The 23996-nt window shown below is 61.6% G+C and overlaps 2 protein-coding genes across 7 annotated transcripts; both read left to right on the top strand.

The window, feature by feature from the left end:
- ALDH3B1 (aldehyde dehydrogenase 3 family member B1) lies at nucleotides 1-16545 on the top strand. 3 transcript variants are annotated; one of them, XM_039840658.1, is made up of 11 exons: nucleotides 1-134; nucleotides 353-396; nucleotides 6228-6390; nucleotides 9661-9771; nucleotides 9911-10031; nucleotides 10207-10292; nucleotides 10410-10491; nucleotides 10734-11120; nucleotides 11635-11912; nucleotides 14253-14352; nucleotides 15861-16545. In XM_039840658.1, the coding sequence occupies exons 3-11, from the start codon at nucleotides 6229-6231 to the stop codon at nucleotides 16043-16045; spliced, it is 1512 nt and encodes a 503-aa protein (XP_039696592.1). In that variant the 5' UTR covers nucleotides 1-134; nucleotides 353-396; nucleotide 6228; the 3' UTR covers nucleotides 16046-16545. The 3 variants fall into 3 exon arrangements, with proteins under 3 accessions (XP_039696592.1, XP_039696591.1, XP_039696593.1); XM_039840657.1 differs by lacking the exons at nucleotides 1-134; nucleotides 353-396 and adding an exon at nucleotides 1251-1582; XM_039840659.1 differs by lacking the exons at nucleotides 1-134; nucleotides 353-396 and adding an exon at nucleotides 1300-1582 and having other exon boundaries at nucleotides 11746-11912.
- A 1306-nt stretch (nucleotides 16546-17851) lies between these two features.
- NDUFS8 (NADH:ubiquinone oxidoreductase core subunit S8) lies at nucleotides 17852-22045 on the top strand. 4 transcript variants are annotated; one of them, XM_039840665.1, is made up of 7 exons: nucleotides 17852-17975; nucleotides 19033-19090; nucleotides 19181-19231; nucleotides 19784-19873; nucleotides 19966-20138; nucleotides 21638-21766; nucleotides 21852-22045. In XM_039840665.1, the coding sequence occupies exons 1-7, from the start codon at nucleotides 17856-17858 to the stop codon at nucleotides 21981-21983; spliced, it is 753 nt and encodes a 250-aa protein (XP_039696599.1). In that variant the 5' UTR covers nucleotides 17852-17855; the 3' UTR covers nucleotides 21984-22045. The 4 variants fall into 4 exon arrangements, with proteins under 4 accessions (XP_039696599.1, XP_039696601.1, XP_039696600.1 ...); XM_039840667.1 differs by having other exon boundaries at nucleotides 17869-17975; nucleotides 18916-19090; XM_039840666.1 differs by lacking the exon at nucleotides 17852-17975 and adding an exon at nucleotides 18011-18030.
- The last annotated feature ends 1951 nt before the right edge of the window (nucleotides 22046-23996 follow it).

Here is a 23996-nt window from a genome sequence, read left to right as displayed (position 1 = left end):
CAGGCAGCGGCTGGGGGCTCCATTCCATGCAGAGGACAGGACATCTGCAGCCCCTGACCCCTGTCCCCAGTGGCTGAAGCCTCCAGGGGCTACCGGAGCAGTAGTGGGCCAGGAGACCTCTCCTGCCCTTCCAGGTAGGCAAGGGGAGCGGGGAAGCGGGGGGTGGTGAGGAGCTTCTCCCTGGGGCCAGAGCGGCTCAGAGGCCCCAGTCCAGGATCCCAGGTAGACTCAAGGCACCAGAGCATAGGGTCACGGGTGGCAGGCCCAGGGCGGCAGGCACAAGACGATGGCACAAAGGATGTTCCTGCCCCCACACCTGAAACCTAATCACCTGCCTGCTTGATACCAACAGCTGCTCCTGCTCAGGATCATTCCCCTATCCGCGGGCTCCTACAGGTATGTTTGGGCGGAAGCCAGGGCAAGGCAGAGGACAGCAACCCCCACTCCTCAACCCTCACTCCCCGCACAGCTCAGGTACCTGAGGAACACAGGAGCCACCATGGTGACACTTATCATCACGAGGGTTGCCCTAGAGGGCAGAGGGCGGCACTTTTCCCCAGGAGGCAGGAGGCGACATCTGGGAACAAATGGACACAGGCTTCCGATGTGGGTCCCAGGCCTGCCGCTCACGCCCTGTGTGGTCAAGTCCCGTCCCCTCTCTGGAGTGCCATCTCCTCCTCGTGAAATGTCAGGGTGTAGGACAGTCTCTGTGAGCGGGGTACCGGATGAGGTGATGTTGATTGACACAAACGCTTGGAGGGCAGGGCGATGGAGCAGGCAGCGTCGGGGTCTGGAGTGTATTTCTGGACTCCGGCCATGTCTGGATCTGCCCTCTTCATTTTGCAGATGGAAAACTGAGGCTCAGAGGGGCTGAGGTTGGGGGCGGGGCTTGCTTTGCTATTCCAGGCCACTGGGTCCCACTTCATGCCATAATTCCTAGGGCCCTCCTCCTTCTCCAGCTGGGCCTCGGGCTGGACCCCTCGGCTCAGAGTCCCCTGGAAGTCTGCCGTGTGGCCCTGGCCTGCTGCTGGCCCTCTCTGGGCCCTGGCTCCTTCTCTAGCTCCAGGAGAGGATCTAGAGGCCCCTGAGTGTTACGTAAAACTTCCTGGGGCTGAGAGACCACAGAGAGGCTGACAACTCATCATCGCATCGAGAGTTTATTAAGGGAGCAAACAGAAGCAGTGTGTCTTGGGCGGTGGCAAGACAAAGTGGCTATTCTCACCCCACCATGACAGGCCAAGACAAGTAGGGGTACCAAGGCGCGAACGTCCCTAGATAAGGGAAAATGCCTTACAGGCTTGCCTGGGGAAGGGTGGGGGAGGGGGGTCTGGTCTGGCTCTGATCCAGCCGAATCGACTTCGAGGGTCCCTCAGCAGTCCCGTCACCGAATAGTCTCCTCTTCACACCGAGGGAGGCGGGAGGCGGGAGGCGGGAGGCGCAAGGCGCGGAGAGTCTCAGGCCAGGCCAAGTGCCAGCAGCCCCGCCCCAGGGGCCGGCTGGGCCTTAGACATTTCATAAAGGCCAGGAGGGCGGCCGCAGAGCAGGAAATGCCTGGAGGAAGGGCAGCTTGGCAGGACCTCAGGTATGGTGTCTTGGGGACGCTGGGGAGACAGCTGTGAGCAGTCGGGGCTAGACTCGGGGTGCTAGTGGCCCAGGCAAGGGGGGTCACTTAAGGCCACATACAGACTGGCTTTGTCCTCCGCCTGCCTGGGGAGAAAGGGGAAGGACAGAGGGACTTCTCTTTGATGGTAAGACAGTTGAAGCAGGAAGAGACGAGGCGAGGCCTGGGAGGGGTCCCCGAAGCCAGGCGGCCAGCAGATGCCCTTGTGTTGTCTGAGCTGGGCTACCATCCCCCCTCTCACTGGGGTTACACGTCCTTTAGGGGAGCCCAGGGCCCCAGCTCTGGGCCCATGGGCCACTGGAATGGCAGTCCCCCATCCTTGCGGTGGCAGGTGGGCGTGGGGTGGGGTGAGGGGAACTCGAACATCCATTTGGCCACATGCATTTCCCGGACACCACCACGTGCCTGTGCCTGGTGTTTGGCTGAGGGTCCTGAGCGAGCGATTCTCGGAGGCTGGCTTTGCACAAGCCCGTTGGACCTTTCTCCCAGCAGCACTATGGACCGACCGCCCCCATTTCACAAGTGGGGAAGGGGAGCCGCGGGGAGGCCCAAGCCACCTGCCCAGGGGCTTCTAGCTAATACACGGCCTTGGGTGGATGTGGCCGGGGGCCAGGAAGCGGGGCCGGTCAGGTGGGCCTGCCTCGCATAGGCGCTGATCATCAGAAGGACTTTGCTGGTGTTGGGGAGCCTGCGGCACAGCCCCTCTGTGGGCTGGGACTGCGATTGGTCCCCACCCCTCCACGGTCTCCATGGAACTGGGGGGCAGCCGCCCAGAGCTTGGGGTAGCCCCATGGACGTCTAGGTTAAGGCTGTGGGATGGGGGGGATCAGGTAGGAAACAGCAGGGCGTCAGGAGCCGTTTGTGGCAGGGCCCCCACCGCCCGTGACCACCACCTTCTGGCAGCTGATCGGGGTTCCCAGGCCCGCAGACCACTATGTTTACCTCTGTCACCTTTGCCACCTGGGTCTCAGTTTGATGTCCTCGCCTTCCTGCCGTCCACGCTGGGCCCAGGTCTCCTCGGGCTCTCACCCCAGGGTCTCCCCACCAAAGCCCCCTGTCTTTCAGTCTGAATGATTGCTCAGAGCCATCGTCACCGAGCCCTCACAGGCTGGCTTTGCACGAGCCGGTTGGACCTTTCTCCCAGCAGCACTGTGGACCGACAGCCCCCATTTCACAAGTGGGGAAGGAGAGCCACGGGGAGCCCGAGCCACCTGCCCCGGGGCTTCTAGCTAATACATGGCCTTGCTGGGGTTCGAGCCCGGGTCCCCAGGCCCCCGACGCGTCATACGGGTTAGGTGCTTTTAGAACACCTCTGGTGTAGGCAGAGGTCGGGGTAGGATGGGAGCAGGGGACCGGCGCCATCGGAGGGCTCGTTGGCAGGGCAGGCTGGGGCACGGGGACAGTGAGCCTCGCTGATGCCCTGGAGCCAGCAGACCTGAGTGCCCGCCCCGTCTGCTTCCCTCTGGGGTCCCACGCCCCCTCTCTGGGCCTCAGCTTCCTTCAGGGCCCCTGGGCGTTAGCTGCACCCACGCTGGCACAGTCAGTGCCTGGTCGTTTTGATTAGAAGAATAGCTCCAGGATCACGGCCTCCTGGCCAGGGAAAACAGGTCTGTCCCTTGTCACCATCAAGTGACTTAGCAACTGGCCCACCCAACCCTCACCTGGAAGCAGTGGGCCTGGAACAGTCAAGCAATACAGGTGGTTGAAGCTGGGGCCACCTCAGGCCACTAGGAGGGGTCCACACCCCGAGACCCCCAGGGCGGCCAGCCCCTGGGACTTCAGCAGCTCGGCCGGGGAAGGCAAGAAAGGGAGGCGGGTGGGCATGTCAGGAATGGTGGGGAGGCAGAGGCCAAGGGGAGGAGGCTACGAAGAGCACACCTTCCTGCGCCCCACCCAGTGCCCCGGTGCCCCCCAACCCCACCCCACCCACGTGCCACTGCCCCCCTGGCCCTGGGTCTGCAGCTCAGGCTGGCCTGGAGACATCCCCTCTCCGCAGGGGTCAGGCCGCCCTGCTCCCGCCCAGCCACAGGTGGGAGGATAGGGCGTGGGGGTGGGTGATCCTCTGGATTCCGGATCTCCAGGGTGAAGAAGCTGGGTGGCCTCAGCAAGCCCCTTGCTCATCCTGTGCCCAGGTCCCATCCCCTTCGGCGAGGAGAATCACAGTGGCTTTGCCTGGCTGTCGTGATGGTGAACTGAGTCACATAGTCACAACTTCCTTAGGAACTCACACATCTCAGACGTGCCCCAGAGGAGCTGGGCTTGGGGCACCCAGCCTGGTTTGATGAAGGAATCCCCTCATCTGTGGGTCACAGGCCCGGGGTCCCCCCAGGTGGAAGATGGCCTTGGCTCCTGTGCTTGCTGGGTTGTGCTCAGCTCCCCGGTCCCCAGCGGGAACCCCCTCGGGGCCTTGGTCTGGAGTGACCAACCAGTAGGGGGCAATATGGGTTGAGTTGGCCTCAGGGTTGCCAGGAGAGGCTGCTGGAAGGTTCCATCCAGACTTCCATCTGCACAGTTACCCCCACCGCTCACCTTGCCCGGAGGTGTGCCATGCAAGTGACATGCCTTACATTTTTGTGGGTTCGGCATGGACTCTAATGAAAGCTCCAACAACTGAGGAGGCAGGAGAGGGTGGGTGAGCCGTGCCCTGGGCAGCCATCCGCGGAGTCTGCAGGGGAGGGCAGGACAGAGAAAGGGCTGAGGGGGGGCGGAAATAGAATAAATATCTGTGGAGTGCTTAGTAAAAATAACCACAGCTGACTTGTATTGAGCACTTATTACGGGCACAGTGGCAAATGCTTTCTGTGGCCTCATGTCCTTTAATCCTCAGGATGGCAGCAAGTGCTCTATCATCCCCACGTTACAGACAAGGAAATCGAGGCAGAGAAAGGCTAAGTGCCTTGCCCAAGGTCACATGGCCAGTACGAGGCAGAGCTGGGGGACAAGCCCAGATGGCGACTCTAGAGGCTGGCAGGGGTCTTGCTCCAGGGTTTCAGCACCGGCCAGTATACTTTCCTCCCAAGAGGCAGGGGACAAGCCTGGGGCTGAGGGGGGCTCTGAGAATGTCCCCCTTCTGCCACACTGCCACCATCTGTGGGAGCCATGGTGCCCAAGGCCACTGCCCGGTTTCTTCCTACCAGAGCAGGAAGCCAGTGGGATCCCTTGGCCTCCATTCACACCCAGGGGGAAGCCTGGGGCTCCGGCCAGGCTCTCAGCAGTGTCAGGTGGCCCAGGACATCCTGTTGGCTGCAGCAGGCTCGGCCCTCAGGGCCATGGAGCCTGCCAGAAAACTAAGGGCCAAGGTGACAGTAGCCACTTAACAGCAATAGCTGGCAGCTTTGAAGGCACTAATGCCCAGCCCTGGGCTCAGGACTGGACGGTGTGGTCTCGTCCTCGATAAACAACATGTCGGCTGGTGGGTGCTATCATTATCGCCCTCACAGATGAGAAGATTGGGGTACTAAGACCCTGATGACAAATTAAGTAGGCCAAGAGCAGCCTGCCTCCCAGTCCAGTGGGAGGGGGAGCAGGGGACAAGGGGGAGGGCCAGGGGAATGGAAAGAATGAAACTAGGTATCTATCTATGACCCAGTGTGGCGAGAAGCAAAGCCAAGGGCCCATTGTGAGAGTGTGTGAGGGAGTAATTAGGGTGGGCTGCCTGGAGGAGGCATCGGCCAAGCTGATACCTGAAAGGAAGAAAGTCAGAGAAGGCAAGAGAGGGTCCCCGTGGGCTCTTGGCAGCAGGCCGAGGAGTGAATGCGTCAGTGCGCTCCTCTGACGAGCTTCAAGTAAACAGGCAGGGGCCCGGGGGAATGTTGGGGCCCTCACCCCACCTGCCAGCCTTGGCTGATGACAGCATAGAGGCATGACTACCCCCTCACCACTTGCCCCCACTGTTCCCTGCTCCGCCAGCACGGGCCGGCCCAGGCTGGGGTGGGCAGCAGGGCCGCTGGGAGGCTGGGGCTCTCTCCCCGTCTTGCTGGGGAGCTGGGGCATGGAGAGAGGAGGCTACAGCCTGCTGTCACCCAGCCCTCTGAGCCCCCACCAGCCCGCCTGGCCTCCCGAGGCAGTGCTGCCAGGCTGGGGGCAAGGGACAACAGAGCATTCTGTGTCTGGAATGTCCCAAAGTGGTGGCTGTGGTAGAGGTTGTTGGACTGTCCCTCTACTTACCAAACTCCTTCTGGTCACTCTGTTCAGGCCTGGCAGGGGCGAGGACGGCCCCATCTCCAGGAGCAGGGGACGGGCCCTGGGGCTGATTTCTGTGTGGTTACCGGCTGCCTCCCCACCCTCAGGGGCTGTGCAGTAGCTGACCCTGATCCCATGCCAGCCCTGTGGCTGCCTCAGGGTCCAGGGTTCTCCTGCCCACTGGCCGAGAGGAGTTGTCTGTGGGCCACTGTGTGTGTGTGCATGCGCGTCCGTCTGCAGGTGTGTGTGCGTGTGTGTGGGGGGGCAGGGTATGTAGGTGTGGGTGTATGGCCAGCCCTGGCCCTCTGGGGTTACACAGGAATTCCATAGGGATGTCTGTGGGCCCACTGGGTGCAGGCAGGCGGGGGTGGGTGCCGAGAAGGTGGGGGAGTCCCGGTCCACGACGCGCCCCCACCCCCTGCAGGATGGACCCCTTCGAGGACACTCTGCGGCGACTGCGGGAGGCCTTCAGCTCGGGGCTGACGCGGCCGGCCGAGTTCCGGGCTGCCCAGCTCAAGGCCCTGGGCTGCTTCCTGCGGGACAACAGGCAGCTTCTGGAGCAGGCGCTGGAGCAGGACCTGCGCAAGGTGAGGGGGTGGGGGGGAGGCAGGCGGGGGCCTGGGGACAGCTGCACCTCCATCAAGTGGAACTAAAAGCCCATCCACCGCCACCTCCGACCCTGCGCCAAACCCGCTCTTCCGCACTCATCCACCCTTTCGTTCCTTCATTCGCTTGACTATTTATTGAATACCTACTATGTGCCAGGTACCGTTCCGGGCTCTGGGGATACAACAGAGATTAAAACAAAGTCCCCACGTCCAGGCAGCTGGCCTTCTGGGGAAAGACACCACGTGACAATAAGTAAATAATCACATAGCCCGTCGATGGTAACGAGCGCCCTGGAGAAGGGGGCGAGCAAGGGCCGGGATCGGGGTGCCGTTTCACGTGTGTGGGTCGGGGACGGTCTCTCTGAGAAGGCGGCAGGTGAGCAGAGACGTGAAGGAGGGAGAAGGGGCCACGCAAACCTCGGGGAAGGGCAGCGGGCGCCGGACCGAGGCCGAGGCGGGAGATGCCCGGTGTGTTTGTGCCTGAGGGGCGGCGAGGCCAGCGTGGCCGTGGGAGTGGGGGAGGCAGAGGCGGACGAAGGCGAGGTCCAGGGAGGTGGGGCGCTCCGAGCCGGGCCGCACGGGCTGCGGGAGTGCAGCTCCTCCCGTACGGGCATCACGGCCTCTGTCCAAACCCCGGAGGCCTGGGGGCTCAGCCCCTCCCGCTTCCAGCAGCAGCCGTGGCAGGACCCCAAGAAGTGCACTTTCTCAAAGGCAGCCTCCCACCCCCTCGGCCCCCAGGGCCCAGCTGCCGAGCGGCCCCGGGACAGCTGGCCCCGAGAAGTGACGGGATGGGCCCAAGGTCTTCTCTGGACAAAATGTCTCCTGCGCTTGTGGCAAAAGCCACAGCTCCCAGCACCACCGCTTGCGTCCCGCCGGCCCCTCGCCACCTGGAACCGCCAGGCCAGGCCCGTGACTCTGCCAACTGGTACTTCACACCTGGGAAGGTCCCACGGTGGATGGCCGCCGGCCAGCCCCTGTGGTTACTTCCCGTCCCCAGGCACAGCAACAGTCCCATGTTAGCTCGTGCTGGGTGCTGGGCTCGTCTTAGTCCTGAGCCCCGGCTATGTCCAGGAAGGGCTTGGGGCTTCCTGAGCCCACCCACGGGCTCTAGATCGACCCCTGGGGACCCCTCTTGCTGCTCTTGCTTGTTTAGACCCTCGCGGGACGGCGAGCCCCCACGCTGCCCCTCCGCCCTCCCCACTTCCCCAGTGGGCTGGCCTGCTCCGCTCAGGTCACGAGAGAGGTTCCGGCAGCAGCTGGGTCAGGGGGCCCTCGGCAGCCTCCCTGGGACCCGCCTGGTTCCCAGGCCAAGCGTCTGTCTTGTCCCTGGAGCAGTCACAGATTCGAGACCAGTGCCTGGTGGCATCTGGAGTCAAGGGTGACGGATACCCCCATTCCACGGGGACAGCGGGGGCTGGCCACTAAGACTTGTCCTCTGGACATGGCCTCCTGGTGACACCTGCTCCCTTTCTCAGTGTCCCCAAACCTTCCCTTTATCGCAACTGCGGCCGTCTGTTTCTGGAATCATCCGTCGTCCCATTTACGAAACCGGGAACCCACCATACTCTCCTCAGCCCTCCCCCTCCCAAGAGGCCAGCTGTGTGCCCTTGTGGGGAGTGTCCCGGTCACTGGGCCTGGCTGGGGACTGGCACCCCCAGGGAGCCTGCCGCCCGGCCTGCCCTTCCATGTGAGACCTGAGCCAGCTGCCTACCTGGTCCATTTCTCTCTCCCGCCTCCCATGCCGACTCCTCCGGGCTCCAGGAGCCGGGGCCTCACGAAGGGAGCAGCGGCCCAGAAAATCCAACCCCTTCCCTCCCTCTGGTCTCACCAGCAGTGTCCCCCACCCTCCCAGCGGGCGGCCCTTGCCCTGCCCCGCCCCACTCTGCAGGAGTCCTCTCATTGAACCCGCAGGCCTTGTAGGTAGGGCAGCCATTCCGGTCACCCCCAGGGGAGGCTCAGCGAGGGCACGAGCCCTGGGTCAGAACAGCCTGCTCTTCTGAACACGGCCTTCAGCTGAGGCAGACCGTCCCTCATACAGGCCCGAACCTCCCTCAGGACACAGGCGACCTCCCAGGCACAGTGTTCGGGGGGCCAGGAGCGAGGGCTGTGCACACACGTGCAGGGAAGGCTTGCTTGACCAGGCCCAGCTCCTGGAAGCGCTGGTGGCTGTGGCCTCTTCCCCCAGGCTCCCAGCGCCCTCCTCCTCTGGGCTCAGCTCTGGCCCTGGCCTTGCTCCCGGGTTGATGAGCGGCCCTGGGCAGGGCGCCCCGTCTCCGGGCTCCGCTTCACCCTCAAACCCTCTAGCAGGGGAGAGCTTGTGCTGTAATGGCCGAGTCTCAGGCATCGGGACAGCCTGGCTCTGGTGTCCCTGGCCATGGGCCTCCAGCTGCCTGCAGCCCATGTCTCTGCTCGCTGGCACGGGTGGGGCAGACACACGGAGACAGAGACAGGGACAATGTCCCTATTGACCTTTGCGTCCTCCTCTCTCCTGCCCTAGCAATCTACCGATGATAGCTGGCCCCTGGTGTGGGAACTGGTGGCATTTACCAAGGGATGTCTGTCCCCAGAGTCCCCTGCAGACCGGTACCCGTACGGTGGGACACACAGACAGTCTTGGTAAAACTTAAGCTAGATCCTGTCCCGACTCTGCTCCATAGTCCTCACCCCACTGCCTGGCCCCATCGCCTCACGCACTCTGCTCCCGGCTCGCCAGGAACACGGCGAGCCTGTGCCCACCGCAGGGCCTCTGCACACGCTGTGCCCGCTGCCCAGAATGTTCTGCCTCCAGTTATCAATAGGCTTCCTCCCTCCCTTTCTTCCCTGCTCAAACATCACCTCATCCCAGAGGCCGGCACTGACCATCCTGTATAAAATAGAGCAAGCTCACGCATAAGTGCACCTGCACACACACACGTATGCTTGTTCACACGGACGCACACCCAGCCACACCTCACACGCTGCGGCAGTCTCGCGCCCCTCCCCCGCTCGACCTCGTCTGGTCCCAGTGCAGCAGTCGGCGTTCTCGACACCGAGTCCACTGACCCCCGTGAGGTCGGCTGCCTGGGCCGCTCTCTGTTTCGGTCACTGCCACATCCCTGTGCGCTGTAAGCACTGACGGGGCGCGAAGAGAGTGGACGGATGCGTGAATGAGCGCACGCCTTGCCCAGAGGAGACCATGCCCTCCCCAGGGCTCCCGCCACCTGCTGCCCCTGGCCCCATCTGCGCCCTGACCCCGCCCCTCCCCTGCAGTCGGCCGCTGAGTCAGAGATATCCGAGATCGCCATGGCCCAGGGCGAGATTGACTTGGCCCTCAGGAACCTGCGGGCCTGGATGAAGGACGAGAAAGTGTCCAAGAACCTGGTGAGCCGGCCTGGGGTCGGGTGGGCAGGTGCGCTCTGGGGTGGGGGCAGTTACTGGGCAGCCTCTTCTATGGGGGGAGCTGTTGAGGGGCTGGGGTCTCAGCACCTCACGACTCACCACCACGTGGGCCCCGGCACAGGCCACGCAGCTGGACTCCGCCTTCATCCACAAGGAGCCCTTCGGCCTGGTGCTCATCATCGCCCCCTGGAACTACCCCCTGAACTTGACCCTGGTGCCCTTGGTAGGCGCCCTCGCAGCAGGTGAGGGGAGGGTCTCCAGCCCCACGTCTCATCTGCACAAAAATCCTTCCGAAACAAAGCCCCCAGAACTCCATCATGAAGTGAGCAGCTTCCCCCGCCTTCCCGTGTCTCTGCCCTCCGAAGCTGCCCTGGGGGTGTCCCCTCTCCCCCACGTCTTCCCCATCTGCCCCTGCAGGCAACTGCGTGGTACTGAAGCCATCGGAAATAAGCCAGAGCACAGAGAGGGTCCTGGCCGAGGTGCTGCCCCGGTACCTGGACCAGGTGAGGGTGGCCCTGCCCCGTCGGCCCCCATGTCCCACCTCCCTGCCCCTGCCAGCTGGGGAGGTCCAGCTGTCCCCAGGGCCGGCAGTGTCCCCTGAGCCACCTGTTGCCTCGCAGAGCTGCTTTGCCGTGGTGCTGGGCGGGCCCGAGGAGACGGGGCGGCTGCTGGAACACAAGTTCGACTACATCATGTTCACGGGTGAGGGTAGCTCCGGCCAGTGTCCTGGGGGAGCAGGGACCTCCGAGAGCAGGGTCAGGAAGGCAGTGGGGGGAGGAGGCTGTGCCGAGAGGTGGGCAGCACCCCAGGTGGCGGGCAGCCGGGCCTCTGGGCCTTGGAGGGGTGGGAACCTGGGGCGGCAGGGCTGGGCGTGGATCTCAGAGGGTGCCTGGGCCACCTGGCCAAGGTCAGCTGACAATGGGAGTCAACTCCCACGTCCCCAGGAAGCCCTCGGGTCGGCAAGATTGTCATGGCCGCTGCCTCCAAGCACCTGACGCCTGTCACGCTGGAGCTGGGGGGCAAGAACCCCTGCTACGTGGACAACGACTGCGACCCCCAGACCGTGGCCAACCGCGTGGCCTTCTTCCGCTACTTCAACACCGGCCAGACCTGCGTGGCCCCCGACTATGTCCTGTGCAGCCCCGAAACGCAGGAGCGGCTGCTGCCGGCCCTGCAGAATGCCATCACCCGTTTCTACGGCGAAGACCCCAAGAGCTCCCCCAACCTGGGCCGGATCATCAACGAGAAGCATTTCCAGCGGCTCCGGGGCCTGCTGGACTGTGGCCGCGTGGCCATCGGGGGCCAGAGCGACGAGAGCGAGCGCTACATCGGTGAGTTCCGTGCGCCACCGCCGCACCCCGGCTGAGGCCCTGCCCCGCTGCGGCCACCACTGGGCCCGAGTCTGGGCCCGACTCGAAACCTCGGCCCTGCGGAGCCCAGCTCAGTCCACGGCTCCGCTGCCAGGAGTCCTGGGCACCAATGCCCACGTCCCCGTGGTCTGGGCCTGTGACCCCGCGACCCCACACTCCTGCCCAGGCCCTGCTTTTCTGAGCCGGCCCCAGCGTTCCAGGCTCCCGAGTGCTGAGTCCCAGCCTCCGCCTGACACCGTGACCCCGGCCCTGGGAGCCCACGATTTCCGGGTCTGAGCTGTGACCACGGCCCCTCCTGAGCACCCACGGAGCTGTCATTACAAAGCAGCCGCCGGCTCCCGGGCCGAAGGGCTCAGCGGTGACACTGCTGCTCCAACAGGCTGGGACCTGGGACCTGGGACCTCGGGCTCTAGGGGTCTGAGATCCAGCCACCTCTGACTGTAAGACCAAAGCTGGGGTTCTCTGGTCCCCGCAGGCCCCCGTCCATGCCGCTTATTCCCTAGAACCCCCCGAGCCTGGAGCCCTGGGTCCCTGGTTCCCATCCGAGGCCCCAGCCCTGGGCTGAGCCGCCCCTGTGCCCGGGCAGCCCCCACGGTGCTGGTGGACGTGCAGGACACGGAGCCGGTGATGCAGGAGGAGATCTTTGGGCCCATCCTGCCCATCATGAACGTGAGGGGCCTGGACGAGGCCATCGATGTCATCAGCCGTCAGGAGAAGCCCTTGGCCCTGTATGCCTTCTCCAACAGCAGCCAGGTGGGGGCTCAGGCAGGACTGAGCAGGGACTGGACAGAGGCAGGGGCAGATGCCAGCTTGGACCAAGGGGCCTGGAAGGAGGATAGGAGGTCCTGGCCCTTGTGAGGCAGTCACGGGGGTTTCTGGATGGTGGCACTCTCCGTCTGTCCGTCTTCTGGGAGCAGCTGGGCCTCCCTCTCCCTCCAATCTGGGCCACACTCTCCTGGGCCTTCGGTGGGCAGCTCCCCAGGATCTTCTCCAGGGTCCAGTGTCCCCTCTTGGTCAGTGCCACTTCCCTTCCTCCTCATCATCTTGGCCTGGTTGTCACAGTGTCCCCTTTCAATGCCTGGTTCATGGAAGGCGCACACAACATGGGGTGGAATGACTGGGAAGAGTGAGCAGGACACGCAGGCCGAGAATGCACCTTGGTCATCTCCGTCCCCTCCCTTCTGGCCCCTGTTCTGCTCAAGCTTCTGGGGACAGCTTGGGAGCCTCAAGGGCCCCGGGGCAGGACACATCTCCCCTTCCCGCCCAGCTCTGATGAGATCCCTCTCAGACTAGGCAATGTTTTTCAAATATATTTTTTATTTGGGAATAACTAGATTTCCAGAAATGTTGCAGAGGTAACCCAGGGACCATATATGCTACGCCCTGTTCTCCCATTCAGGGCCCTGACACTGGTCATGACTCAGTAACCAACTTTGCACGTTGCCGGTAACCGCCCTCTGGACTTGATTCAGACTACGCCAGTTTTCCTTCCTGCCCCAGAATCCACGCCTGGGTCCCACGGTGCATTAGTTGTTAGGGGTCCCCCAGCCTGTGACCGTCTCTCAGCCTCAGGGGTACCAGCCTGGTCTCTTGCCCCAAGTCCTCAATGTCAGCGGTCTGCTGTTTTTCTCATGGAAGAACACAGCAGAGGCAAGGGCTGAGGTCCGCCCACGCTATCAGGGGTCCGCAAGATCCACACGTCACCGGTGAGGTTAACCTTCACCGCTCGGCCAAGGTCGTGTCTGCCACTGGTCTCCATGAGTAGCGACCAATTTTCCTTTCCTTACTCCATTCCCAAAGTCTAGCCTTCGATGGGCGAGGGTGTCACTCATCTCCACCTGCTCAAAGGGGGACATCTACATATGCTACCTGGAACCTGTAAGGGAGATGTGGCTCTTGTCAGTGTCGGCGTGGACACGTGTGCACCTGCTTTATTCTCTGGGTTACGATCCAGTGCCGCCCTGTGTCCTTGCTCGGTTTTCCCGGCTTTGGGCCCTGGGAGCTGTTGTGTGCCCGAGACCCGCCCGTCTTCTCGTCCTCTTCACCACTTCCTTCTTTGCTGGGTCTACGAGATGCTTCAAGCTCATCTTGTATTTTCTCTGCCCAGCCCTACAATGAGCTCTTCCTCCAGGAGCCCTGGTTTATGTGGATTATGTTCACTTTCGAAAATGCAGCACAGGTGTTTTGGAATAGGGCTCATCTGGCAGAGAGGCTTTCAAGCTTTTCTGACTGCCTAGCACTAATCCCAGGACACAGTGACACCCGAGACACACGCCTCACTCCACGTGACGTGCCCATACGCCTCCTAAAGCACTAATGTTCCCCACTCTGACGTCTGTGTCACTACAGCTGGTCTTGAGGTGACCTCTGAGCCCACCGACTGGCGGTTTGCCCTCCCCACCATCAAATGAACCCCAGCCCAGCCGGTATCTGAAGGCTACACGCTCTAACTTAATATAGTGAAGTTTTCGTGAACGACTATTTAGGGTCTAGTAATCTTTTTTCCTCTTATTCTTCAGGTAAACCTAAAGATTGAAGAGAAAGGGCCTGCATTAAGTCAAGCAAAGACCAAGTTCACCTGTCTAAAATACCAATGTGACCATGTGGTCTAGTCTGACCTCCCTGTGCTACGTACCACACAGCCTGCCCCCATTTCCGTCCCCGGGCCTCCCCACCTGCCCTTCACTCTGCCTGGGGCGCCCTCTTTCTCTATCTGCCCGAATGACTCCCGCCGCCCCCCCCACCCAAGACTCGGCAGGCACGTCACATCCCTCCTCTGGGACACCTCCCTGACTACTCAGCACCTCCCGTGCACTATCCATGTCCCCAGGCAAACCCGCCTCCCCCTGGGACCTGAGTCTTTGTCCCCAGCACCCTGCACAGAGCAGCACGTCCTGAGTCCGGAGCTCGGTGGCAGGCTGCTATGCGGCCATGCCCTCCACCTGTCCCCCGACCCCCTTCAACTCCCATGGTGAACTGGAACCCTTCCAGGGCGCTGAGGGGGCTGGGCAGAGCCCTTGGGACCTGGGGATAGCTCCTGGGACCTGGCTTCTTGCTGCCCAGCCACCTAGCCTCATTGCTGCTTCTTCCCAGGTGGTCAAGCAGGTGCTGGCCCGGACCAGCAGCGGGGGCTTCTGTGGGAACGACGGCTTCATGCACATGACCCTCACCAGCCTGCCTTTAGGAGGAGTGGGTAGGTAGCGGCAGAGCCCTGCCTTCTCTTACCTTACCTGACCGAACGGCACCAACGCCTCCACCCCGCTCCCCTCTGCGGTCTGGAGAGGAGCCTTTTCCACACGTGGACGGGCGCGCAGACACACTGCGATGACCGGCCAGGGTGCTGCTGCTCTCCCCCCATGTCCCTGAGTCTGCCCGTCTGCACACACAGAGCAGCCTGTCCATGCTCTTTATTCCTGGGAGGCTACATACCGCTCCCTTAACACATGTCCCCAGTTCAACCCTCAGCACGTCATCCCCAGCAGACAGGAGTGATTCCAGATCCATTCACCCTAAGGGAGCCCCAAGCGAGTGCAGACGCCCCTTCTCCAGCCCCCATTGCAAAGGCCTGGCTCCCAAAGGTGGCGTGGTCAGGGGTAGCCACTTCCTCTTCAGTGGAGTGGCAGGGCTGGGGACCTGAGATCCTTCCACTTGTCCACACTCGGAACAAGAGGAAGCAACCAGCAGGGCCTGGCCCTTCCTGGAGAGTGGCTAGTGTCCCGGGAGCACACAGCAGGCCGAGAGCCAAGGCACTGCTGCTGTCCTGACCCTGGGACCCCCTTCTGCGCCCACCAGTCTCTACTCTAAGCTCCTCCCCGTCAAGGAAGCGTGGGGTCTGTCCGGGCATGAACCTGACCTTGCTGCTCCCAAAGGACACGTTCTGGACTCGCAGGCCCCTGAAGAATGATGCCAGGTCGCTGACTCATGGCTTCTGGGGCCGGCCACCCTGGTCTGGCCACAGTGTTCTGCTCCAGCCTCCTCTGTCCACTGCTCTGCCTGCTGCCCCAGCCACACTGAGCTCTGCCCAGGTCCTAACACGTTACAGGTCACCTACCTCCAAGGCTCTCTGAGGCGTCGCCAACCCCGGGTCCCTCTTGCCCACACTCGCCCTCTTTCTGTGGTCAGCTCCACATCCCTCAGGCCTCGCTCACTCTAGGACGCCCTCCCTGTTGCCCCCAGCTCCTTCAGGCTGGGCCCCCTGGACTTTCCAGTGCAGATGCTACTGGGTTCTTGACTGCATCCCTACCTAGACTCGGGACTCACAACAGAGCGCCCTGTGTCCACGGGTCGGAACACTTGCCCAATCCTCACAATTCTAGGAGGTGGGTGCCACTGTCACCACATGTCACAGAGGAGACCAAGGCGAAGTCACCTGCCCAAGGTGACAGAAATAGTTCAGAACTGGGATTCAACCCCAGGCAGTCGCTCCAGAATCAACACTCTTGACCACCATCTACATAGCTTGTCCTAACGCCTGGCAGGGCACCGGGCACCCTCAATGATTGTGGAGCTGGGGCCAGGCTCAGGGCTAAGCCCTTTACCCACAGACTCTCCTGATCAGCCCTCTTTACAGATGGGCAGGCCGAGGCTCGGAGGGGGCGAAGTAGCCTATCCGGGCACACTGTGTGTGACTGGCGGAGCCGAGGTCTGCCTGATGCCACCTCAGCTGGCTAAGGGCTTGTCGTGTTCCGTGCCACTGCACAGGTGCCAGCGGGATGGGCAGCTACCACGGCAAGTTCTCCTTCGACACTTTCTCCCACCACCGCGCCTGCCTGCTGTGCCGCCCTGGGATGGAGAAGATTTACTCCATCCGCTACCCGCCCTACACGCCGCGCAGGCTGCGGATGCTGCTGATGGCCCTGGAGCCCCGCAGCTGCACCCTACTCTGAATCCATCTCCAAGTGTCCCTTCCCGCTCACGTCTGAGTCCTCCACTGTCACCTGCGGCTGGTGGAGATGTGGGCTGGGCACAAGTAGGGAAAGACCTTCCAAGGCCACAGTCCAGAGCAGTGCCTGCCTCCTGCCTCCCGGGGATTCCCTCTTCGGGCCCTCGGCCTCCCCCATCAGCTGTCCCCACCCAGGATGGGCCCAGGTGAGGGCGTGTGGGAAATGGTGCAGTAACCTGCCCTCCCTCCCCACACTAGCCACCTGTGACGTGGGAGAGGAGGGCAAACGTGGGCACCTGTGAGTCGCCCGCTTCCTGTGGAGGGTGCAGCAGAAGGGGCGCTGGCATCTGGTCCCGGCCACGTCATAGACCCACTGTGATCTGGGCCGTCCCTGTCCTGAGCCTGTTCCCCACCTGCACAGCGGAGATGACTCAGAACCTGTATCTACTGAGAACATTGTGAGATTAAATTTACAGCTTAATAAAAATGAGTGGCTGACCCTGAGCTCCAGACGTCTGTCTCCTGGTTTGGGCGGGGCGAGGCTGTCTCCCTCCTCTCCCCCGACCTCTCTCTCCAGGTCCAGCTGGGGTGTCTGCAGCACGATCTCCCTTCCCTTCAACTCAGGCCTCTCTGGGACTCTGAACACATTCCTGTCCCCCCTGTGGCCAGCCCTAGGCCATGTCCCACACTGGACTCACTCTTCCCTGTCCTGCTCATCTTCCTGGGCCCTGCCATCATGGAATGGTCCCCCATCCGCTCTGGGACAGAGCCAACTCACCGGCCTCCTGCTCGACACTCCTTGAACCTCCCAAGTCCCACCTTTCAGCAAGTCCTGATGATCTGTAACACCACACGCTTCCACAACCCAAACACTAACAAGTGCTGCGCCCAGGGCTGTCCATCAACCGCTCTCCCTCCAGGCCCAGCCCTTCTCCTCAGCACACCCACTGATCTTCGCAAAGCTGGGGGACCACGCCAGCCCTCGGCCTGAATCTCTTCAGTGGCTCCCTGCTGCCCACAAGTCTGGACTGGCAAGTCTTTGGAAAGCTCTGCCACGACCCTGTGCCAAAACACTTGGCCCGTCCTTGTCCTCTTCAAACCCACGTGACCTGTCCTTTTTGGGAAGTCTTCTGCACACATGCCCCGCATGCTCTCTCTGCCCTTCTTGACCTGCTCAACTTCTACTCATGTTCGGCTTGGACATCACCTCCTCCAAAGCCTCCCCTGACCACCTCCCACTCCCTCACACACGCCTGCGGTCTCAAGGGCTTTCTCAGTGTCCACTGCCTTCGGGGTCCTTCTGCCACACAATTCCCTGAGGGGAAACACAGGTTTGGTGACTGTTAAGGGACGGGGCTCCCGAGTCATAGAGATCTAGCACCTCGCAGCTCTATGGATTGGGCAAAGTTATTAAACAAGTCCGTGCCTCAGTTTCCCATCGGTAGAGAGAGAATAATCGTTCCTCCATCCAGGGCTGCTGTAAGAATTAAATGAAACCTCTTGGGTGAAAGGTGAGCATAGAGCAGGCGGGATTACTGCCGGCTGCGATTCTCAACACCATCATCACAAACACCCTGCGGAGACCAAGCGTCTCCAGCAGCCCAAGGCGCCGGGTCAAACCCGGAGCCGCTTCCTGAACCACGTCCGGATGTCCCGCCTCTAGCGGCTCGGGAGGCCTCGCTTATTGGCCTGTCTGATCCAACATGGCGACACTCTACACAACTTCAAGCGCCCGCTTTGCTCCAGCCAATTGGAGGAAAGATGTTTCTGGATCCCGCCTCTGTCAACTCACCACTGGCCAATCAGACCACACCATGGAGGGTCAGCGCGGAGGAGACGAAGCCAGCCAGCTCAATGGCAGCGTCCTCGAGCGTAGGCTCCGCCTCTCGGAGGACAGGCCGCTGGGTACCGGGAAGGAGCGGCAACGCTTCAAGGTGGGTGTTCGCGGCGTGGCTGTTAAGGCCGCGCCTGGGCACCGCGGCGTCGGGGGCGAGTGTGATGTTCCCGTTGGCCTTGCCAGCTTTGTGCCAGGCCTCATCTCGTCCCACTCAGGAACCGCAGGCCCTGTGTCCTTCAGCATGCAGCGGGCGGGCCGGGACGCCGGCATCCTCTGGGCGCATGCGCCGCCGGCGTCCTTGGGGTCAGAGGTCATGGGGAAGGTCGAGGAAGGTGTTGGGTTGGGCGCCTGGTATTGAAGTCAGTGGTCAAAAGAAATGGGCCCGTTAGAGGTCACAGGTCACGGTAGGCCACTCTCGAGCCCGGGCTAAGTGCCGGGCTCTGGGCTAAACCCTCGGCATGTACAAAGCCCCTACATTCTCATGACCCCCCATTTCACAGAAAACAAGCCAGGTGACTCACCTGCTCAAGGTCATTTGGCAGTCTGGGAGACTGTTCCACAAGAGCCTTGATGCTGGGGAAAGGAACTTGATCATGAGGGTTATTTAAGCCTCATGGGTTAAATCAAGGGTTTCCAGCAGGGGAGGGCTGGGGGTGTAAAAGGAGGGGTCTGGCCTGGCTTCAGTTCCTGATCCCAACCCCCTAGTGTGTGGCTTTGGGCCAGTCACTCAACAGGACTGATATGCAGCTTCTCATCTGTGCCTCTCTCATGGGTCCCTCGTAAGGATAAAATGACAGTGCATGTGGCCCCTGGCACAGTGAACTTTCAGTAAATGCTGGCGGGAGAATAAATGGGAGGGGAGAGATGGGAGGGATGGGCGGTAGGAGGGATGGATTTTAAAGATTTCTTAAAAGGTGAAATAGATAGAACTTGGGATCCACAGTACTTCCTAAATCTTAGCCCAGCGGAGCTGGGTCAGGTAGGAAGGCTGGGAAGGCCACACCTAAGAACAGGAAGGCCATCTGTGCCTCTAACAGGAATGGGACAAGATGACACAGTGCCACTGAGTCAAGGGTCAGGGCTCCTGCAGTGTCAGAGTCCTGGGGGGCCGGGTCTGGGACCCACCGCACCTCCTATGCTTTTCATGCTGACAGATGCGCTGCCTGACTACACCCACGCTGCTTCGGGCCCTGGTCCAGGCCGCACACACAGGTAGGACCAAGGGAGCCTTTCTCGGGCCAGGGGGAGCACAGTGTCCCAGCACAAGGTTGCAGCTACACAGCATAACCTCTCTCCTTGCAGGGCATTCTAGTGGCCGGAGCCTGCACAGCGGCGCAGTGGCAGCCACCTATAGTGAGTCCAGGGCACCTGGAGTCTCAGGCTTTCCCGATCATGGTCCTGCCAGAGGCAGAGGAGGAGGCCTGGCTTTGCCGGGGGCTCCCCCTCTGAGCTTCAGTTTCGATTCTGTAAAATGAGGATGATGATCAAGATTGATATGATTCATGGCACAGTTTGTCATTGCAAGGGCTGAGGTGCCCTCCTTGTGGCTATACAGTGTGATCTCAGAGATCCCCTCTGTGGGGCAGGGAGGGAGCTGCCAAGTGTGAGCCCTGGGTGCCCATGCATCTTCACCAGGACCCCACCACCCAAGCCTTCCCAGCCCCCTCTACTCCTGGCCTCTAACGGCCAGACAGGCACAGGGAGGAGTGGGTGAGGACTGCCTGAGGCCAGAGGTCGAGGGGGGAAGGTTTGGTGAATGAACAAGCCCCCGGAGGGCCCACCTGTTGTCCCAGGCAGGAAGGCCAAGACTCATTTCCCTCAGCTGGATTCCTGGTGAGGCGGGGGAGGCTGTGCGACACCCCATCCCCACCACCAGCACAGTCTACAAGCCTCCATCTCTGGCAGAGTACGTGAACGCGCAAGAGCCCTCCATGGACATGAAGTCGGTGACTGACCGGGCAGCTCAGACCCTGCTGTGGACGGAGCTCATCCGAGGTGGGCCCTGGGGGCGGGGCTGGGTGGGCTGGGGGTAGGCACCGGTGGCCAGGGAGGAGAGGCCCCACCCACCATGCCCGTGCTGCTCACAGGCCTGGGCATGACCCTGAGCTACCTGTTCCGGGAGCCAGCCACCATCAACTACCCGTTTGAGAAGGGCCCGCTGAGCCCACGTTTCCGCGGGGAGCACGCGCTGCGCCGTTACCCATCCGGGGAGGAGCGCTGTATCGCCTGCAAGCTTTGCGAGGCCGTCTGCCCCGCCCAGGTGAGCCCCCGACCCCGACTGACCACCACCCAGCCCTTGCCACTGGCAGAGGGAAGCCCAGCAGCCCTGGGCCCGAACTCCATCCCCTTGCTGCGTGTGTGAAAACCCCTTTCCTTCCCTGAGCCACTTCCCCCACCCGTGAATGGGAACCATGTCACTGGGCTGACTCAGAGTCAGTGAATCCTGAGTCAGCAGGATGAAGCTTCCAGCCCTGAGCAGACCACGTGACACGAGTGGGTCCTCCCCGTGGGGGTCTGGTCAGTGGCATGAAACCCAGGCCTGTGTACCTGTCTCAGAGCCACACCCAAGGTCACACACCGCAACCAAGGCCCTTGCTGCCCCTGGTTGCCGTTCCTTTGAACCCCGGCATTCGGTTCTGTGGGAGGGTCCTGCACAGACGTCCTGCACTCAGGGCCTGTTAGTGTAGAAACAGAAGGACCACGGCGGACAGACCCATGGCACGCCCGGCAGGAGCCCCAGCAGGCACGGCGCTTACTCTGTCCACACAGTGACTCTGTTCCAGTGGCTGCTCCTGAGCCATGTCTACGTGGCTTAGGACGGCTGCTGTCCTAGCTCACCTCCTGGACCGCTCCCAGGTCCTCCAGGCCACGGGCCTTGATATCTTCAGTCCAGCCAGCAACCTGGAGCACCTAGGAGAGCCCCAAAACAACAACAGTGAGGGCTCCCCGGTAGCAAGCGCCGTCCGCAGACCGGGCCCTCGGCCAAGGTCATGACTTATCTTTACGACAGCTCTGAGAGGTAGAGATTGTCATCCGCATTTTCATATATGAGGAAACCGAGGCAAAAGAGGCGGAGCTACCAGCCAAAGGTCCCACCGTGCACGGCGGGCATTACGCTCCTGGGGAGGTGTGAGGGCCTCGGCCACACCCCTTTGTGAGGGTCCCCCTGCCTGTGGGAGGCCCCAGACCACCCCTTGCGCCAGCTGGCACAAGGCTATGCCCAGGAAGTGAGACCTAAGGACTGGCCTTTGAGTTTGGGCTCTGCCTTTCATTTGCTGTGTGGCTTGGGGAAGCCCCTCAGCCTCTCTGAGCCTCCATCTTCTCATCCATCAATTGGGAAAACTAAACGTAAGTGGGAGAGTTCACCATAAATCCAGCAGGAACTGAGAACCCGCTACAGGTTGTGACCCCTCGGGGCTCCAGGTTCTGTAGCAAACCACACAGGCCACAGCCCTCCCCTCGTGGGACTTGTGTTCTTGGGTTAACGAACAAACAAAACAGTCATCCAGGGCAAGTGCTAAGAAAAGGTTGGCCTGAAAGATGTGACAGGCAGGCTGTCGGGGGAGGAGTCAGGAAAGGCATGTCTGGGCTGAAAGTGGGTGACTGGAGAGATCTGCCCTGTAGGCCCCCAGGGAATGAGCCTCCCAGAAGGGGACAGGCGTGTGCAGATGCGGGGGTGGGAATGAGCAGTGAGGGCTGGACCGTGGGCCTGGAGCCTGGCGTGGCTGGCAGGCGGCAGTGCCCTGCGCCACTCCCCAGGCCATCACCATCGAAGCCGAGCCTCGGGCTGACGGCAGCCGCCGGACCACCCGCTACGACATTGACATGACCAAGTGCATCTACTGTGGCTTCTGCCAGGAGGCCTGCCCCGTGGACGCCATCGTCGAGGTGAGCAGGCCCCAGGGTGGGGGATGCCAGGGCAGAGGCGCCTGGGAGGGACCTGACATGGCCACATCTGCACTGCCACCTGCAGGGCCCGAACTTCGAGTTCTCCACGGAGACGCATGAGGAGCTGCTGTACAACAAGGAGAAGCTGCTGAACAATGGGGACAAGTGGGAGGCTGAGATCGCTGCCAACATCCAGGCCGACTACCTCTACCGGTGACACTCCTGCCCGGCTGGCCCGCAGCCCCTGCTGCCCAATAAAGAAGCTCTGCTCTCCCCCACTGCCTCTGTCTGCCAGCTGTCTGGGCCGGGTTGGCTGCAGCCCACCCTTGGCCTGTGGGTTCCTCCACTGGACCAGGTCCCTTACTGGGCTCAATCGAGCTGGCCCAGCCTTCCTGTGGGATCTGTGGGACCTGGGGCTGGGCCTTAGCCCACAACAGCCCTGTTGGCCACATGTCTTCCCGGACATATTCCCCAGGGCTCAGAAGGCTGGCTGTCAGCTCAGGTCTGTTCCCGTAACCTGGGTGTCTATCGCTGGGGCCTGGGCCTGCCCTCTCCTGAGCACCACCCACAACTAAGACCCCTATGTCGGAGAGCCTCCCTGGGCCTCAAGTGGAAGAACATGAAGTAGCAGAAACTCAGAAAGGCCCGATCATCCTTGTTGAAGGGCAGAGGGTAACAGTCACAAGGCAGTGACACAGGCCCTGCTGCCCCTGAGCTGGCCTTGCTTCACCTCCAGCCACATCCCCTTTCCTCCCCAAGTTCCCCAGACCAGGCTACTGGCTTGGCTTCTGCTCGGGGCTTCCTGCTCTGCAGTCCCAGCAAAGTGCTGTGGTTCCCTCTGGCCCACACACAGGCCCAGTGCCCGTGGAATAGCCAAAAACAGCCCCCTCGACCTTGGTGCTAAGCATGGGAAAGGATTTCAGCACATTCTCAGCAGTGGGGGAACTGGCTCAGAGGCGAAGCGACTTGCTCAGGATCACACAGCCTATGTCGGATGAGAAACTAAGGTCCGAGCTCTCAGTACCCCTCCATCATTTGCAAAAGTGCTTTTTACAGAACACTAATCTCCCAAGTTGCTTCTCGGATATGGTGGGTGGGTGTTCCATGGGACCAGTAAGCATGGGATGTGCTCCCAGTGCCGTCACATGGACAGATACTGCAAGTTATCGTAGTCAAGGCTCTGAGAAGGTCTGCAGCAAAGAAACAGTCCTTCCCAGCTCACTGCCAGGGGACCCTTTTCTCAAATCATGACACCTGGGCCAGGCCAGGCCCTACCACTGGCCAAGGCTTTGGGGCCCCGACAGCCTGAGGAGCAGGGCATAGTGAGCAATAAGTGCGGGGCCTGAAGGGAGGCCCAGGAGGTCCATGAGTCCAGCCCACTGCTAGTCCTGAGGGATGGGAGCGCCTCAAAAACAACAGTCACAGTGCGCTTTAAAGCCCCAAATCACTTCGAATTTTGTTTTTCTCAGACAACCAACATTACAGTGGAACATGCATCTGTACACGGATGAGTAGAATACTTTCATTAAGCAGGTCAGACTATACCCGGCTCCTGACATGATTCTTTTCCTCACTGACATGTGTCAGAGGCATTTTTCTCTAACAGCCTTTTGTAATGTGGTTGAGCCAGTTCCTCCTGTCCTGGGCAGGACCGACCTGAGACCCTCCACTGGTGCTGTCAGGTTGTGTCAAGGGTCCCCTCTGAAAACAGCCCTATGACGTTCTCAAACACATCCCCCACTGTTCTTGGATGCTGACCTTAGCTGTGACTCAGTTTCCAGTCTGGGCTCGGGGGCTCCATTTGCTTATCCTCTCGCACCCCTCAGAGGCCCTTGAAGTGAGGGGTTCAAGGATCACCAGAGCCGACGGGCCCCTGGTCCCCAGTGAATATGGTCCTGGCCTGTCTAAAGTGCAGGCAGCAGGACAGCCGTGAGCCCCAGCTCAGGGGTGCGGGGACATGGCGAACCTCCCAGAGCTAAATTGAAGCAAGGTCATTAGGACAACCCAGCAGCAGATGGAGTGACAGCTAAGCACAGAGCATTGCCCAGCACCTGCTGGGTGCGGGGAGGAAGGGGAAGAACACGACCGTGGCCTGGTCCTCAATGTCCTGCTGCCACTGAGGAAAGAGGCCCAGAAAGGAGCAGCCACCCGCCAAGGACGCAGAGCACTAGGCCTGGAGCCCAGGGCCCTAACCCGGGTCATCAGGCAGAAAGGTGTAAGGACCGGGTGT

This window comes from Pteropus medius, unplaced genomic scaffold, assembly GCF_902729225.1.
Source record: "Pteropus medius unplaced genomic scaffold, Ma_sr-lr_union100, whole genome shotgun sequence".
NCBI classification, from domain to species: domain Eukaryota; kingdom Metazoa; phylum Chordata; class Mammalia; order Chiroptera; family Pteropodidae; genus Pteropus; species Pteropus medius.
Note: the sequence above shows the minus strand (reverse complement) of the source record. Positions and strands in the feature narration are given on the sequence as shown.

Excerpts from the sequence above, each read along its gene's own strand:
- ALDH3B1 (XM_039840657.1), top strand. The coding sequence starts at position 1,548 with ATGCCTGGAGGAAGGGCAGCTTGGCAGGACCTCAG. Across the intron at positions 6,391-9,660 it reads TGGAGCAGGACCTGCGCAAG|TCGGCCGCTGAGTCAGAGAT; the intron begins GTGAGGGGGTGG and ends CCTCCCCTGCAG. Across the intron at positions 11,121-11,634 it reads CGAGAGCGAGCGCTACATCG|GCCCCCGTCCATGCCGCTTA; the intron begins GTGAGTTCCGTG and ends TGGTCCCCGCAG.
- NDUFS8 (XM_039840665.1), top strand. The coding sequence starts at position 17,856 with ATGGAGGGTCAGCGCGGAGGAGACGAAGCCAGCCAGCTCAATGGCAGC. Across the intron at positions 17,976-19,032 it reads AGGAGCGGCAACGCTTCAAG|ATGCGCTGCCTGACTACACC; the intron begins GTGGGTGTTCGC and ends TCATGCTGACAG. Across the intron at positions 21,767-21,851 it reads CCGTGGACGCCATCGTCGAG|GGCCCGAACTTCGAGTTCTC; the intron begins GTGAGCAGGCCC and ends TGCCACCTGCAG.